Source organism: Paramormyrops kingsleyae, chromosome 3, assembly GCF_048594095.1.
Source record: "Paramormyrops kingsleyae isolate MSU_618 chromosome 3, PKINGS_0.4, whole genome shotgun sequence".
Taxonomy (NCBI): domain Eukaryota; kingdom Metazoa; phylum Chordata; class Actinopteri; order Osteoglossiformes; family Mormyridae; genus Paramormyrops; species Paramormyrops kingsleyae.
The window spans coordinates 18,097,665-18,113,051 of NC_132799.1; the positions used below are offsets into that span (position 1 = coordinate 18,097,665).

At 42.0% G+C, this 15,387-nt stretch overlaps 1 protein-coding gene across 1 annotated transcript; it reads left to right on the forward strand.

Moving 5' to 3' along the window:
• The first annotated feature begins 4,176 nt into the window (after window positions 1–4,176).
• kcnk1b (potassium channel, subfamily K, member 1b) lies at window positions 4,177–14,845 on the forward strand. The gene is made up of 3 exons (XM_023830317.2): window positions 4,177–4,852; window positions 9,770–10,165; window positions 12,280–14,845. Exons 1-3 carry the CDS (start codon window positions 4,498–4,500, stop codon window positions 12,537–12,539), a joined length of 1,011 nt encoding a protein of 336 aa, XP_023686085.1. The 5' UTR covers window positions 4,177–4,497; the 3' UTR covers window positions 12,540–14,845.
• Window positions 14,846–15,387: the final 542 nt, after the last annotated feature.

Here is a 15,387-nt window from a genome sequence, read left to right on the forward strand (position 1 = left end):
CTTTACTTCCTCTTCTGCCTTATAGAGACGACCCCGCTTGGAGTTGAGGGGGGTGGGTGTGCAGCCTATGAGTGACATCTATTCTTCTGCAGGTCTCTTAATGAGGAGCTAGAGCCGGACTGGGGGAAAAGGCAGGGAGAAGCAGGACCCGCAGGCCCGGGAGGTAACCGGGTGTCAGGCTTCCCTTTTGCTAATCATGGCTGTCGCAGCCACTGAGGCAACCAACTACCTTGTTTCTGTCTCATACTATATAAATAAAAAGTTTCTGTGATTTTTCACTTCTCAGGAGGTCAACTTATTTGTGTTTTGCGTCGACACCTATAAAAGCAGCCGGAACCACTAATAGAATCGAAATTAGACAATAGCTTTTAACAAATAAAATACAAATGAAATCCAGTTTATCTGTGCAGATTAACATTTTAATATAGTCAGCATGGCAGATCTAACAGTGGGCCACACTATAGCCTCACACCTGAAGTGCTGAGGGTTCAGTCCTTGTGCAAGTTTCCAAAGGAAGGCAGTTTACATGAATCTGTAAATTGCCTATCGTGTTTCTGAGTGCGTGCCATAATGGACTGGCATCCCATCCAGGGAGCCCTCTGCCTTGTGCCCTGTACGTACTTCCTGGGATTGGCTCCAGACTCAGTTACCCTGCCCTGGATAAGTGATGATGAACAATGACTGGATGATACAAGTCTTTCTGTCGCCACTCTTCAGTTTCATTTGTCTGCTTTAAAGGAATGCGGCAGGTTTTTTCATTGCTGTTGTGTATAAGCTTTGCATTGCACTATAACTCCCCCCCCCCACCCCTGCCCCCAAATCATTGATTGATTACTATATCACTACAGTGCTCCCCATAAAAATGGTGTTTGTCTCATGCTGCAGAGTGTCATAGTGATCTCTGTTGCACTCACTCATTCAGGCAGGAAGCCCAATTTACATTTCAAACTTTCAACACCGCTTATGCAGAACTACCTATACATTTCAGTGCCTTTCTTCAAATAAAATCAATTTTAACCTACCCACATATCCAAAAAGTGGCCCCTTCCAGTTTTCTCAATATAAACAAATAGGACTCCTCCTTTTCAATGAGGATTCATCATGATCTCGACAAAGTGATTCTCCTCTGATCAGAGAAAAAAAACCAGGGCAATGTAGAAATAATAAATGGGAAATGGAGGTGGATTTTATGCAAATACCCCCCCATCCAGCTGCTGTGTTTGTGTAATTTCTGACAGCAAACATGAGATAAGGGACCCGCCCTGGCCTCAAATATGTAGGTTCACTGATAACAGGGCTTTTCATATCTATAATTAAACTGCCTCCACCAGTACTGCAGCCATTGGGAGCCGCCCCACAAGAACAGCACAGGACAGGATAGGGCGTGGCTGAGGGATGATGTTTTGTTTTTGATTACAATTGATAAAACTGCAGTCAGTCACACAAAAAATGTAAGTAGTCATTGGTTTTATAGCTACGGGAACAGATTAACTCACCTCAATCATGTTCAAAACATCAGCAAAAAATAATGATATTTTTGTAAAGCCAGTTGCCATGGAAACCAAGAGTACTGTCAATCGGGACACTGGGAAAATGGCAGGGAGAACCAGCTAGGCCATGGACTGTGTACAGACATTACATTATATTACATTACATTAGACTATATATTCCCCATAGTCACAAAAAAAGTTATTTCTAGATGCAGGGCTACCGCAGGCAACAAAATCCCATTTTCAGAAGGAGAAAAATAATGCTTTGATGCGCAGTGAAAGAGTGCGCCAAACCTTCCACATTATTAAATATCAAAGAAAGAACTGCAGAGACATTTCACAGGTCAGGTCAGGTCAGGTCAGTTTGGGGAGCATGCACTGGTATAGCGTGCTTCCGCTCCCGCCACCTGATGAAACACCTTGGCATCCCAGTTGGCAGCCCCCCAGGCCAACACGCGGTCCAGTCCCACCCTCAGGGAGAACAAATGATCATGGATTCTGTTAAGGATGACCCTAGCAAGGGACATACCCAGCACTGACCTGAAGCTTCTTGAGGGGTGTTCTTCAGTGTTAACCCCTGGAGTTGCTGCAATCCAAGCGATCACCCATCCTTTTCCAAATAGGTACAACAAGTCCCATTTTAAAGTCAGTTGGGATGATGCCCGTCTCCCAAATGGAAGCAAAGATTGCCTGCAATGCCAGGAGGACAGCCTTACCACCAGCCTGGAGAAGTTCATCCCAGATACCACAGATCCCTGCGGCCTTCCCTACCCTCAGCTGGTTCACCACCTGTGCATCTCAGTGAGACTGGCTGGTTCACAGCTAATTGGAGGATTAACCTCAAGAGCTGTGGACCCTGAGATGTCCAAGTCCTAGCCGGAGGATCAGCTTTAAACAGCTGCTCAAAGTAGCCGGTCCAGCAGGTCACCCTGACTGCGACTCTGAGGAACCGATTCAGATGTGAATAATGCTTGAGTTCTTCTGTAAGCAGTATGTGGGTCGCTAGACCATAAATGGCGTGTAATTTGCTCATAGATTCCTCTAACATACACCTCCTTATCTGCCCTTAGGGTCCTCGCAGCCGTCCTTCTCTGTTGCCAGTACACACTGGAACTGCCATCAAGCCATGCACTGCGACTCCTCTCAATAATATCCAGCGAGACGAAACACCTCCCTCTGTGAACACCGTCAATGCCAACACAACCTTCAGGGTCTTGTCACTAAAGGTCTCTCACGTCACATTAGAATTGGCAGTTGCACCCAAGTCTGCAAGTTCCTCACACAAACTGCGTGCAAAATCATTAGAAACAGTTTGATTTTGGAGTCTGGCCAGGTCCAGCCTCATTCTCCTAGAAGTTGGTAGCCTACTGGACCTAAGTTCATTCTTCAGAGTAACAACAACAAGTCTGTGATCAGATTATAAGATGTAGAGGATAATGATGGCTTTTTCATTATACAGCAAAAATATTGGCGTTATTTGCAGATGTACAGCCTTACCTTTGATGTAAGCTGGAAGTATGTATTTCTTTGTTCACCTATGTGTGGGAATTTATGGAGGGGGGGAGGCAATTATACTTATGCTATTCCTATAGCAAATAGCTGAAGGGAAAGGAGTATTTGTAGCATTAACTAAATCAGGGTTCCCCAAATCTGTCCAGTCCCATGTGTATATTTGGTTTCCTTTCATCCAAAGTAAATACAAACCTAATCCCTGAGTGTATGTATTTACCCTGCCTTTCCAGCCAGTACAGTGATTGTTCAGAAGCTTAGGAAGCACCAGAAAACATGTTGAGATCATGATTGTGGACCCCTGAACAAAACCTGGGTTCCTCAGCCATTCCTCTAATCAGCTTAGTACACTTGACCTGCCAGGAAATCGGTATCAAACCACAACACCTACTCTAGTTCCAGTATTGCGTCAATCCACAGACAGGCTACTATTTCAGAGAGGTGGAGACATTAACAATAAGAAATCTGTCATCCTTAAAAACAGGATATACTAGTTTTTTTTTGTATAGGTGTGATCTTTACCCAGGTCATAGAGGTCTTTTTTCGTGTTAGTCGGCATTTCAGTGATAAACCACTCACTGATTAAAACATGCATTACAGGCTCCCCTGGGGAATAGGACAACCAATATTTGCTTTAAAAATAGCACGAACCCACTTTAAAGCAGGGTACTTTACACGTGCTGAAGTATGTAGATAAGTCTGAACATCCTATAAGAGTTATTTCCCACAATGATTCTGATGAATCACGACAATAATCAAGTCTTTCGTCCTGGATGGGATATTTAATAATAAATATCTCTTCGGAAATATTAGGGCTAGGCAATAAATGTTACAGAAACATTTATTTAGTTCTGCGCATCAAGTGGATTCCTACATTCCTAATCGGTTATTGATAAACGGGTTCCCACTTACTAATAACTAACTTAGCTGTTGAAGTAATACCTGCTATATTTAAGAAGCGTCACTTTATTGAACAGAACGAAGATACATTCTTTGCGGAGTACTTTCTCTTTCATTAAGAAAGACGTATTTAAATTAATTAAATACACAGCGGTATCTGCAGAGCAGAAATAACAGATATTGCTATTACACGGTTACAGGAGCCGATGTTAAGTGGAACACCAGGTTTGTACTGTTAATTTTCCTTCTAAACAGCTACCTGGGGGAAGAGACGCTCGCACATGCGCGCACACATGCACACCGCACCGCACCGCACACACCGGGCGACGTCACTCGTTCACCCCTGAAGTCATTTGCCACATCATCTCGCTACTTGGCTTAACGATCAACCTCGGAGAAAGATCGGGGAGCGAAGAGAAACAGCCACAAAGGGAGAAAGGCCCTAATTATTACGTCTGATACTCTTCGAGTCGGAGACAAAATACTATGAAATAGAAACATTTTTCTTCAAACAGCATCGCTTTATTTATATTTATAACAGAAGGTCAAAACAACCCTATTCGTCTACTGGAAAAAGCGTAGGCACGGTTCCTGGAAGATGTTGCAGTCTCTCACCAGCAATTCCTGTGTGCGATTGATACAAAGCAACAGATCAACGTGGTATTTCTTGTTCCTGGTGTTAGGCTACGTCCTCTACCTCATCTTCGGCGCTGTGGTTTTCTCTTCCGTGGAGCTGCCCTACGAGGATCTCCTGCGGCAGGAGCTTCGGACAATCAAGCGCCAGTTTCTACAGGAGAACGAGTGTTTGTCGGAGGATAGGCTTGAGGAGTTTTTGGCCAAGGCGCTGGATGCCAGCAACTACGGTGTATCGATCCTGAACAACGCGTCTGCCAACTGGAACTGGGACTTCACCTCCGCATTATTTTTCGCCAGCACCGTGCTCTCCACCACAGGTAAATGCTTGAAAGGGCGTCCATTCCTTATGCGAGACGACCGGCGAACGCGCGAACTGAAAACCACCCGCGGTTCGGCGTCATTATGCTACACGCATGGTGCGTTTACGTTAGCATTGGCTTTGTCTAAAATTCCCTGCTTATGAATCGGGCCCATTTCCGTTATGCGATTCTCATCAACATATAGATCAATTGCGCCTTTATGTCTTTGAAAAATAATGGAGATCCACCTGGCCCGCAGGTGAAAGACCCTGTAACGAGGTTAAGTTCATGTCCAGTTCTGCTCTGTGCGTTTCATTGTAATAAAGAAGCGTACAACAATCCTATCATGTCACTTAGTTTCTAAACATAATTTTCATCTAAGGCTTTCTGGTGTTGTGTATTGCATGAAAATGTGTTTTAAAACAATTTGCTACTAATACTGGGTCTATGTACACAATAAGAACGTGTTTATATTAAATAAAATTTAAAAATAACTGACCCCCGAATTGCTCTCAAATGACCTGATTAAACACCAGCGCAGAAATAATTTCATGCTTGTCCATGGTTATTTTTGGGCATGTCTGGTGATCGTATTTTTAATAATAGCCTAATCTTTCCGATATAACAAAAACAGATAAAATTATTTTCCTACCACAGTAAAGCCACATTAGAAAATTAATATTAATTAGACCACATCTTTTGTGCCTATCTTCTTAGTGGGGGCAATAACAGGAAAGATGACCCAAATTTTGCCAATGTTAAGCGGAGAGAATGGTTGTTTGTAGTTGCCAATGTTCTTTTGAACCATCGTTGTCACTGTAATGGTTAATTGTATGCCTTTCGTTTTAACACAGGAAATTTTACTTGTCAATTTAAAAATATTTATATGAATAATGTGTGTGTTATTTATATTTATTTTTATATATATATATATATATATATATATATATATATATATATATATATATATATAGCCCACTTTAAGACCTTTTTTTAAAGGCCCCTATCTATCTCTCTATATCTGTATATCACTGTCTATATCTGTATATCACTGTCTATATCTGTATATCACTGTCTATATCTGTATATCGCTCTATTTATTTATCTCTATATCTCTTGGTATGTCTATATCTATCTCTGTCTATCTTTATAGTGTTATGTAATGTGTGTGTGTGTGTGTGTGTGTGTATGTGTGTGTGTGTGTGTGTGTGTGTGTGTGTATATATATATATATATATATATATATATATATCACACACACACACACACACACACACACTTTAGAAAATACTTCAGTTGATGCAGAAGCATTACTTTAATGCTAAATTTGGTACTGCCTGCATCCATCACAGTCAGTTGTTTTGCCGAGTGCTCTTAGCGGTCAGTCCCCCGTCAGGCATTCTTTATCGTCATGGTAATGAAGCGTGACTGCAGCACCTTTAGTGCATCATTGATCAAGCTGGGTAACCTAGCGAAAATCTGGCCTGTGAACTCCTGACCTGTGTTCCCTGCTAAGGTTCATGCTATTTTTGAGGCCAAACATCTCCCCCCGGCCCATGCTGACTCACATACAGGTTCACACACAGCATATATGTAAAATGTCTAATATCTCTCTGTATCCCCCTCGCTGATACTGGTTAGGCTGTCAGTGGTCCTGAAGCCTATCCCAAGCCGGGCCACACCCCATTCAGGATGCCAGTATATGGCTCACATGCAGTGGGCAAATTAAAAACACCAATTAGACTAACCGCATGTTTGTGGTCTATGCAAGGAAACCCACTTGACTCAGGGAGGACATGCAAACTCCACAGACGCAGCATCACTGGGATTCGAACCGTGAACCCTGGAGGTGTGAGGCAACAATGCTACCCATTGTGCCACTCCTAAAATGTAATAATATAGTGCTTATTTTTTTCCTCCATATTATGAATGACAAGTGTATGACGAGGTTAACTGGTGAGGTGCTGTTTCTGGATAATTCCATTGTGAGCACAGGAACAGAACTGTTTTAAAAATCCTTTCTATATTTTCTTGTATGCAACTGCTCTGATCTAAAGAAAATTGCATCATTTGCATCATATATAAGTGGTGCACCCATACATAGAAATATTTGATGCATTTTATATTTTTAATTTATTCTGCGTTTCTGTTCATATGAATAAACATTCATAATGGTGTGAGTGCAGCCCACTGGTCTAGGTCAGGGGTGAACAAGTGGTACGAGGTAAGTTCTCCTGTAAGTTGTGCTGTGAACCGCAAACACACACAAAGACTCAAATATCACGCACTGAGAGTTTTATTATAGAACGAGAATCCTATTAACCCAGAGACGATCATGATACCTACCGCTAAGGACGGGAGGCTAGACAGTGCCAATGGAATGAACTAAATACAACCCGCGCTACCTCCCTATATGGCCTCCCTTTCCCCCCCAGTGGTTAGGCACTCGCCTTCTCCCCCGGTGTGCTTAACAAAGGCTTCCTATGGGTGGGTGTAGGTGCACACACATCTAAACCTTCCTCCACAACCTTAGGGTGTCATAAGGCTTTCACACGTCTCCAGACAGAGTGATAATGGCGGTGAGATTTTTACCAGGTTAAGAAAATACAGGTTCTAAAGAAAATGGAGGATGCAAGGATGATAGCACGGGGGATATACGGAAAACCCCATCCACCTTGTCAAAACCAATCTGGTCCATCCAAGTTCGGGTTTCCCCTTTGCAATCTGAAACGCATATAACTGACGACACCCAACCGCCACATTACCAGACACGCCTCCGTCTTTACGTTCTGGAAATAACACGCTCCCTCCCACAAAAAGAGAGTCCTTCACGCCCTAGACAAAGCATTTGCAATGATGTTATCAGACCCTTTCTTGTGCCTGATATTAAGGTAGTAGCCCCGTGTGAGTAATGGCCAAAACATAAGTCTGATTGTGGTTGTGCATCTGGGACAGAAAAACAAGTGTGTTGTGATCAGTATATACAACAAAAGGAAGGTGGGTGGAACCAAGGTAAACTTCAAAATGTTGCAAAGCCCACAGTAAAGCAAGGGTTTCCTTCTCGCTTACCGAATAGTTACACTGACGCTGATTGAACTTCAGAGAAAAATGTCACACTGGATATTCCACTTCACTTTTGTCTTTGACTCACCTGATGTCCGAAATGCATAACCGTCGTCTTCACATTTTACGAGATTGTCGGCGAAGCATTTTTCAACCGTTCAAAAACCTCCCTCAAAGTGTGGATGTTACTGCACCAATCAGGAGAGCAGACAATAAGGTCATCCAGGCATGCCAAACGGCCTGGTACATCAGAAAGTACCGTATACTCTAAATGCTGAAATGGAGCAGGCGCATGTCGAAGGCCAAAGGGCATCACTGTATATGGCAGGAAGTTGTCAGGCATGACGAAAGTCAAAGATACCTGCCAGTAACCCTTTAACAGATCCAGTTTTGTGATGTATTGAGGGACCCCCCCCCCCACACTGTCAATGCAATCCTCCATACAAGGCATCGGAAAAGAGTCAGGGACAGCGACAGCATTTAGTCGCTAGTAATCTGAACAAAACCGATGTGACCCATCGGGTTTTGGAGCAATAATACAGGGTGAACTCCATGGGATGAGGGTAGGAACTGCCAAACCATGTTTAACAAATAGGAAACTTCCTTTTTAATAATGTTTCTCTATGCGGTTAACCAATAAGTATGCCGCATCAGAGGAACAGGAGTGGTAAGTTTAATATCGTGAGTATGTAATGGAACATCGTTGGACAAAGGGCAACTGTGTTCATGTAACAGTATTCTCATTTCATTGTTCAGTTTTTACATTTATTTAAATTGGTCCATTTAAAATTACCCATGCAAGCATGTGGTTTCTACTTTGTGGAGGACTGGTCACATCTATAACACCAGTTATTCCTTAATATATATTTTTTCAAAAACAGCAATTTTAGAAAACCTGTAGTCTCCCATAAACACCTGTCTGTTTTCCACATCCATAACACTGATTAAATGCCAGCTACAGTATTTCCAATATGTAACATAAAATATAAATTTTGAGGATTTGTCTGTGTTAAACCCCAGAGGTTACATTAAACGATATGCAAATTGAGTCATTGATACCATGCTTGTCTGAGGCATTTTGTTTACCTGTATGAGGCTAAATGTCACATCCATAATGCTGGAATTGCCCTTCTGCCATGCGCTGGCGAGTCTCGGGGGCTTGTCTTAACATATATTTTCATTAGCAGGAGCCTGTTAGAAATTCATGGCCTTCTGGTGCTTGATGTCTGAGGGTCACGTTTCTCCAGACTGAACTTCATCACTACAGGGACACGTAATTGGGCATCATCAATGATCGGCCCAGTCTTTCATAAATAAACTGGCCACACTTGTCCGCTGTGGTTATATTGCGGTCCAGTGCACATGAATAAGGAATGGATAAAACTGGAAGTCTTTTTTTCCCCAGATAAGCTAAGATTATTATAAGATAATGTGCTTATCAGGTTTTTTTAAATTGTGTGTATCCCAGAAAAGTATTTCAAATCAGAATGTTATACAGAGGGATTTCTAATAGATTTTTTGATCTATTGAACAATAGTAATCTCTGCACTGTCTCTTTGTTTTTGTTTTTTTACAAAAAATATTTTTATGTAATTATGCATTAAAACCAACCATTATAGCGAATAGCACCTTTTCGTTAAGTACTTTTCATTAAGATTATCATTTTATTTTCTCTACACATCACAACTAAATGCACCCCAATTCTGCAAGGCAGCCTTCTGTGGGGTTGGGACAGAGGAGTAGTTAACATTGAGGTGTAGATTGGTGCAGCTTGTGGGTCGGTGACATCCAAGTTTTCCGGAGTTCGGATGGATCTCTGAGCAAAGGTGTGAGAACATGTGACTAATGTGCTGATGTTGCATATCCCTGCAGGATATGGCCACACGGCACCGCTGTCAGATGGGGGCAAGGCCTTCTGCATCGTCTACTCTGTCATCGGGATCCCCTTCACCCTCCTCTTCCTCACGGCCGTGGTGCAGAGGATCATGGTCTTCAGTACGAGGCGCCCCGTTATGTACGTGCACACACGCTGGGGCCTGTCAAAGCCGCTGGTTGCTGCCGTCCACGCCGCCCTACTGGCCGTCATCATCACTTCCTGCTTCTTCCTCATCCCCGCTGCCATCTTCTCTGCCCTGGAGGGAGACTGGAACTTCCTGGAGTCGTTCTACTTCTGCTTCATCTCCCTGAGCACCATAGGCCTGGGCGACTACGTGCCGGGGGAAGGGTACAATCAGAAATTCCGTGAACTCTACAAAGTGGGCATCACTGGTAAGTAGTTTTTGTGCTACCTGTATGTTTCACATATATTAAGCTGTTAGGTTGATTCAACGGTCTAAGGTTTATATTATATATTTTTATTTTTATATATATTTTATATTAAGTCTATTCAATCAAACAATACTTTCAAACTTAGTTACATTTTTACAGTCTTCAGAAATAATGTAGGATTTACCTGTCCTCTCTGAAGAACTGAAGAGGCACATTTTTATATCAGATGGGTGCTTTGATAATTTATGGAGCTGCCCCTGGTATATTTAACACATTCACAGTTTAGTTTCCATACAGGAAATGAAATGTTTTAAATCAACAATCTTGCGAGTTCCGTGTTCTGTCTTTCCCTTATTTATTGCAAGCGTTGATTGAAAAGAGCCTTACAAATAATTAATTTTATTATAATTGACCCTCTCAAGGCAGGCGTTGCTGATTTGCAACAGTTAAAAACTAACTACCTTATTACCCCACATACATATTTTATGAGTTTTTTTTACTCAGAAGTACCACTGCAGGACTTGGTTGTCCTGTCGTTACTAAAACTTAATTTGAGCCCGAAAGGGTTAATGGATTTGGCCGCCTTGTTCCATGCTGAAGGAGAAATTTATCCAAAGCAGATTAAAGAATTTTCAGGTTACATTTTTAATATAGCAAATGAAAGGGCGTTTCCTGGCTTGCCTTCTGTAGAAATTTGTCAGCTTTTATTAACAGTGTGTGGCTCAGTGGGTTTTAGCCTCTGTTCCTGTGATTGGAAGGTTCCAGTCTGGCCTCTGCACATCTGTGGGTCCTTCAGCAAGGCCCTTAACCCCCAGCCCCCTGGGTACTGCTATAGGTGGCTGCCCTTCACGGCCAGCTTGCAGTTGGGGAGGCGTAAAACAAATTTCAATAATGATGATGATAATAATAAAGTAAACCACAGAACCAGGTGGTACTCCACAGCTATATGCATCACAACCGATTTTCCAGTGAAAACTAGGACAGCACTTTTTTGCTTTCTGTCTTCTGGGTTCTGTATACCCCTTCATCCATCTCTTCAACGAGTGTGTTTTTTCCCCCTGTATTTATTTATGCTATATCTCTATAAAAATTAACTTATCTGAATGAATAAAAAGCAAAGCCAAATCAAATAGTAAGAGTATGTGTACATGGTAGAAGATGTGTACAGTGAGCTGGTCATGTAGCCAGTAAGTACACTGTGTCCTTCTAGATACCACCTGCTCTCTGTGGCCATAAAGTCAGTGCTAGCAGAAGGCAGTGACGCTTGTTCTTTGTCTTGCCAGCCAGTTTGAACAGTCCCCAAATGGGGCAGTATAATTTCTCAGTTGACCTTTTCCTTTGAATCTGTCCACCCAGGACAGCAGCTGGTCACCCAAGTTATTCTCACTGCTCTTCCAAGAACCCATCTGTGTAATTGTGTGTCAAATGGAACCTTGTTGTTTTCAAGGTGGCTGCTCATTCCAAGCAGATATCTTCTGTCGCGCGTCACTTTTGCTCCTAGTTCCTGTGATGAATGTTCATTCCCGCAGCGGCCACAGATAGCATGATTTTCAATTTATTTATTGATTATAAATGCACTTCATATGCAGCAACGCTCACATAAATGTGTTTCTTCATGCCAAGCTGGTTTTTTGAGATCTTCGTAATATTCTCATATTCTCACAGAATGTTGGTGGTTGATGTTAGTGCTAAAAATATGAAAGACTGTACCCCATTATGATTATTGTGACATGTCATATAACTCCTCTGGCTTTCTGCTGTCATTCCTCTGAATGTTTTTCCCATCCAGTTGAGCTGTTGATCAATCTTGATTGTACTTGTTGTTAATTAAGGTTTTAAAGCAGTAGTTTTTAACCCTTTCTTAAACCAGGGACCCTCAGATGACAACAGACACCTATCAGTGATCACATGTGATCACAGTAGTAATTCATAATTAAGCACCAAGCAGAGTTGTGGTTTTATAAAGATAGCATAAGTGTCTTTGCACTTCATTATCTGTAAGTAGCATCATGATGTGCTTCTCTGTAAATTTCAGTTCATTCTGCATCTTGTGGGAAACTCAAATTTTCTTCTCTGGCTTCTGGAATGAAACACTCTCTCGTTCTCTCTCTCAGTTTACCTAATCTTGGGCCTCATCGCTATGTTGGTTGTCCTGGAGACCTTCTGTGAGCTCCAGCAGCTGAAACAGCTCAGGAAGATGTTCTACCTGAAGAAGGAGAAACCACAAGACCGGCTGAACATCATCGATCACGATCACCTATCTTTCACCTCGGTGGCTGAGCACGGCAACCCACTCAAGGACGACAAGACCGAGCCGTTTGTGGATGTCCCAGTCCTCAGTTCCCCAGCTGGGGATGACCCTATGATCAGATAAGGGGAGTCGAGAGGGGCTGGTTGCGTTATATGACTGGTGACCTTTGCATGTGATCTTAGAGATCCGTTGGTGCAGATGAGCACTGGTATCAGTTAAAGTGAAGGTTTGTTCAGAGATCCATTTCATTTTCACTCAAAGCATAAAGTGTTTTTTTGTTTTTTTTTTTTTGTCGTCCTCACTAGTTGTGTGGTCCTCTTTAACAGTAGACGATCGGGATAGATATAGCACAATGCTAGCTCTCACTTGTCTGTATAATAATATGTAGCTCTAATTAGTGCTTTTGCCTGTGGACTTTATTATAAACGATCTAAAATCGCCTGGCACCCAGCAAGCAGACGGTTTGTGTCTTTAAAGGATTTGTACTGGCGGAAAGTGTGTGGATTTCCACTGATCATCCTACTATTCAGGGCAGTCAGATAGTAGCTGTTCACTTGAAGCTGCTGGTTGTTTGAATTTCGATGCATTAAACGATGCGTAATATGCACTGTATTTAACATTACGCTGATGCCTCTAGGCATCAGGATTTTTTTTTTTCTTAAACGATAGCGAAGCATTGGTGTTTTTTTATTGTTAAGGCCCAGGGGCTGGTCCCTTAAAACATGTCTATAAAGCAAAAGGAGCAGTTAACGTATGTCTGTGAGTGCGTATATATGTAAATTTTAAAGCGATTCTTGCATTTAGATGAACTGAAAATAAAAGTTCGATTAGTCATTGTTGTAAGGGTTTCACATGAGCCAAAAGGATTGATAATTGCCCATTAGGTCTTTTTTATTCCTAATGAAAATTCAGGATTAGTTTGTTAGTTTGACTCAATACACAAGTTACTACCACAGTGCGTGGAACCACTAAGACACCAAAAACGGAAGCTCAGTGCTGGAGTTTGACCAACTTCATAGCTTGTACACAATAAGCGTAATATTGGCACTGGTGTAAATGTCTATTTAGAAATGGATATACCCCTGAAGGACTTAGGGAACATTTTGGAACAGCAGCACTTTGTGGCTAACCATTGTTTTGAGTGAACAGTTCACTTTTTTTCTCACCTAAGTCGTGCAGGAGCAACCATGTTAATTAACCTATCTGTGCCAGGTTGCGGGTTTCTGTTTGGGGCCACTTATAAATAAGTAACGCAGACCTTCGCATGGACGACAAAAAACTAAGATGCAGGTCCTTGTTTACACGAAACGCGACCTCCTGCATGTACGTCAGGGTGCCCAGATGGGAAATTTCACCAGTACATGGGAACCTCAGTGGAAAAGTGCTGCCATGCTGCTGTTTTGTTCATAGATTAACATTAATGTAAAGAAGAGGCAGTCAGTCTGCAATCTGCTTATGCATCCTTGGGTTAGTTGACTTATAAGAGCTTTTAAAAGCAGGAGCGTAGATTTGGGTGTGGATGGTAGTGACGTATTTTAGATGCACAGTGTGTATTTTGGGGGTTCAGGGCTGATTTGGTCCCTATCAATGTTGAAACCAAATCTACGTCCTATAAGGTGGTCTGAAGCGCAATTTGAGCATCCTTATTTGCGCAGATATTAGTGTATGTTAGACTCTACTGAGTGAAGGTTGGGAATACGATGAACATTGTGACATTCGAGACCGGTCCTGCTGCTTTAAACAAATCCCAGTGAAGTATCTGTTATAAAATACATTCTCATTCCTTTATGCAGTGAAATAATACAAGATATTTTTTTAGTTTGCAGCACTTGGTATCGTGTACGTTTCGGTATATCTGTTGAGTAAGTCGACAGAGTGATCGTAATTTAATCGCTATTTGATATTGATTGCTGTTATATTACTGTTTCAATGACCTGTGAGGAGTTGCGACCCGGTCCTGGGAAACTTGAGTCTCTTGTACTGTGACCTATGTATTACCATGGAAACAGCAGAGCATGTGTGTTTTATGCGACACATCGGTGACTGTCTGCTTCGATGATGCATGCGCTGTCCCAGACCTCACCATCCAACGTGAACTTGCGTATTCTGTAAGGAGTTTTTTTCCTTAGTACTTAGGTGTTATTTTAGGTGTTTCACGTAGGAAATAGAGATTCAGACTTTAGGTGAGCAGCGTGCGAACCTCTGGTGCAGTAGATGCGACATGGGAAGCACACTTGGGTCTTCTGCTTTCACTGGCAAGGTCTTAGCTGCCTTTGGGCAGGCATGCTTTGAGCGTTTTCAGCATTGTACCGATTTGGTATAAGGTGAGTCTCTGCACAAGGGGTCCGTAAGTATCTCAATGTAAATGCAGCAAATTGATGCATTTTAAACTTCTATGTGTCTTTGAAATAAACCACTGTTTTTTTATATCCCACTGGTGTTCTGTGCATTTTTAAACAAAAAGAGCATGTTTGAATTTTTTCCTTCATTATTTTATTTTATTTTTCCTTCCCATCACCACCCCCCCTCTTCGGAGGACAACTTTATATTTAATTACAACTATATACATATTCTCAAAAGTATTTACATTCACATTTATATCAGATGTAGATAGGGGGGGCTCATATATAACATACAGAAACTAAAATACAACATAAAACAAATAACAAGCATATACGAGGCAAGATAGTGGGACAAGATCCGACAGTGAGGGCAGAGCAAAAAGACAGACAGACAGACAAGAGACAATACGAAGTGACTTACAAGAGAGATTACTGGGGCGAGGCAGATAGGTAGTTACTGTTGGGGATGCTGAAGTTGGTCAAATGTAATGTATGTGTGGGGTTTATACTGAAGGTTAGTAAAAGTGTGTATGTGTATGGGGGGGGCGGTTCATTCTGGGGAAATACATGGGTTTTTTTTCTCTCTTTCTCTGAGGCTATATTTTAGTTAAGTTTATTCTGATGGAATT

Coding starts and splice junctions, on each gene's coding strand:
- kcnk1b (XM_023830317.2), top strand. CDS start 4,498: ATGTTGCAGTCTCTCACCAGCAATTCCTGTGTGCGATTGATACAAAGC. Junction 4,853..9,769: donor CACCGTGCTCTCCACCACAG/GTAAATGCTTGA, acceptor ATATCCCTGCAG/GATATGGCCACACGGCACCG. Junction 10,166..12,279: donor CTACAAAGTGGGCATCACTG/GTAAGTAGTTTT, acceptor TCTCTCTCTCAG/TTTACCTAATCTTGGGCCTC.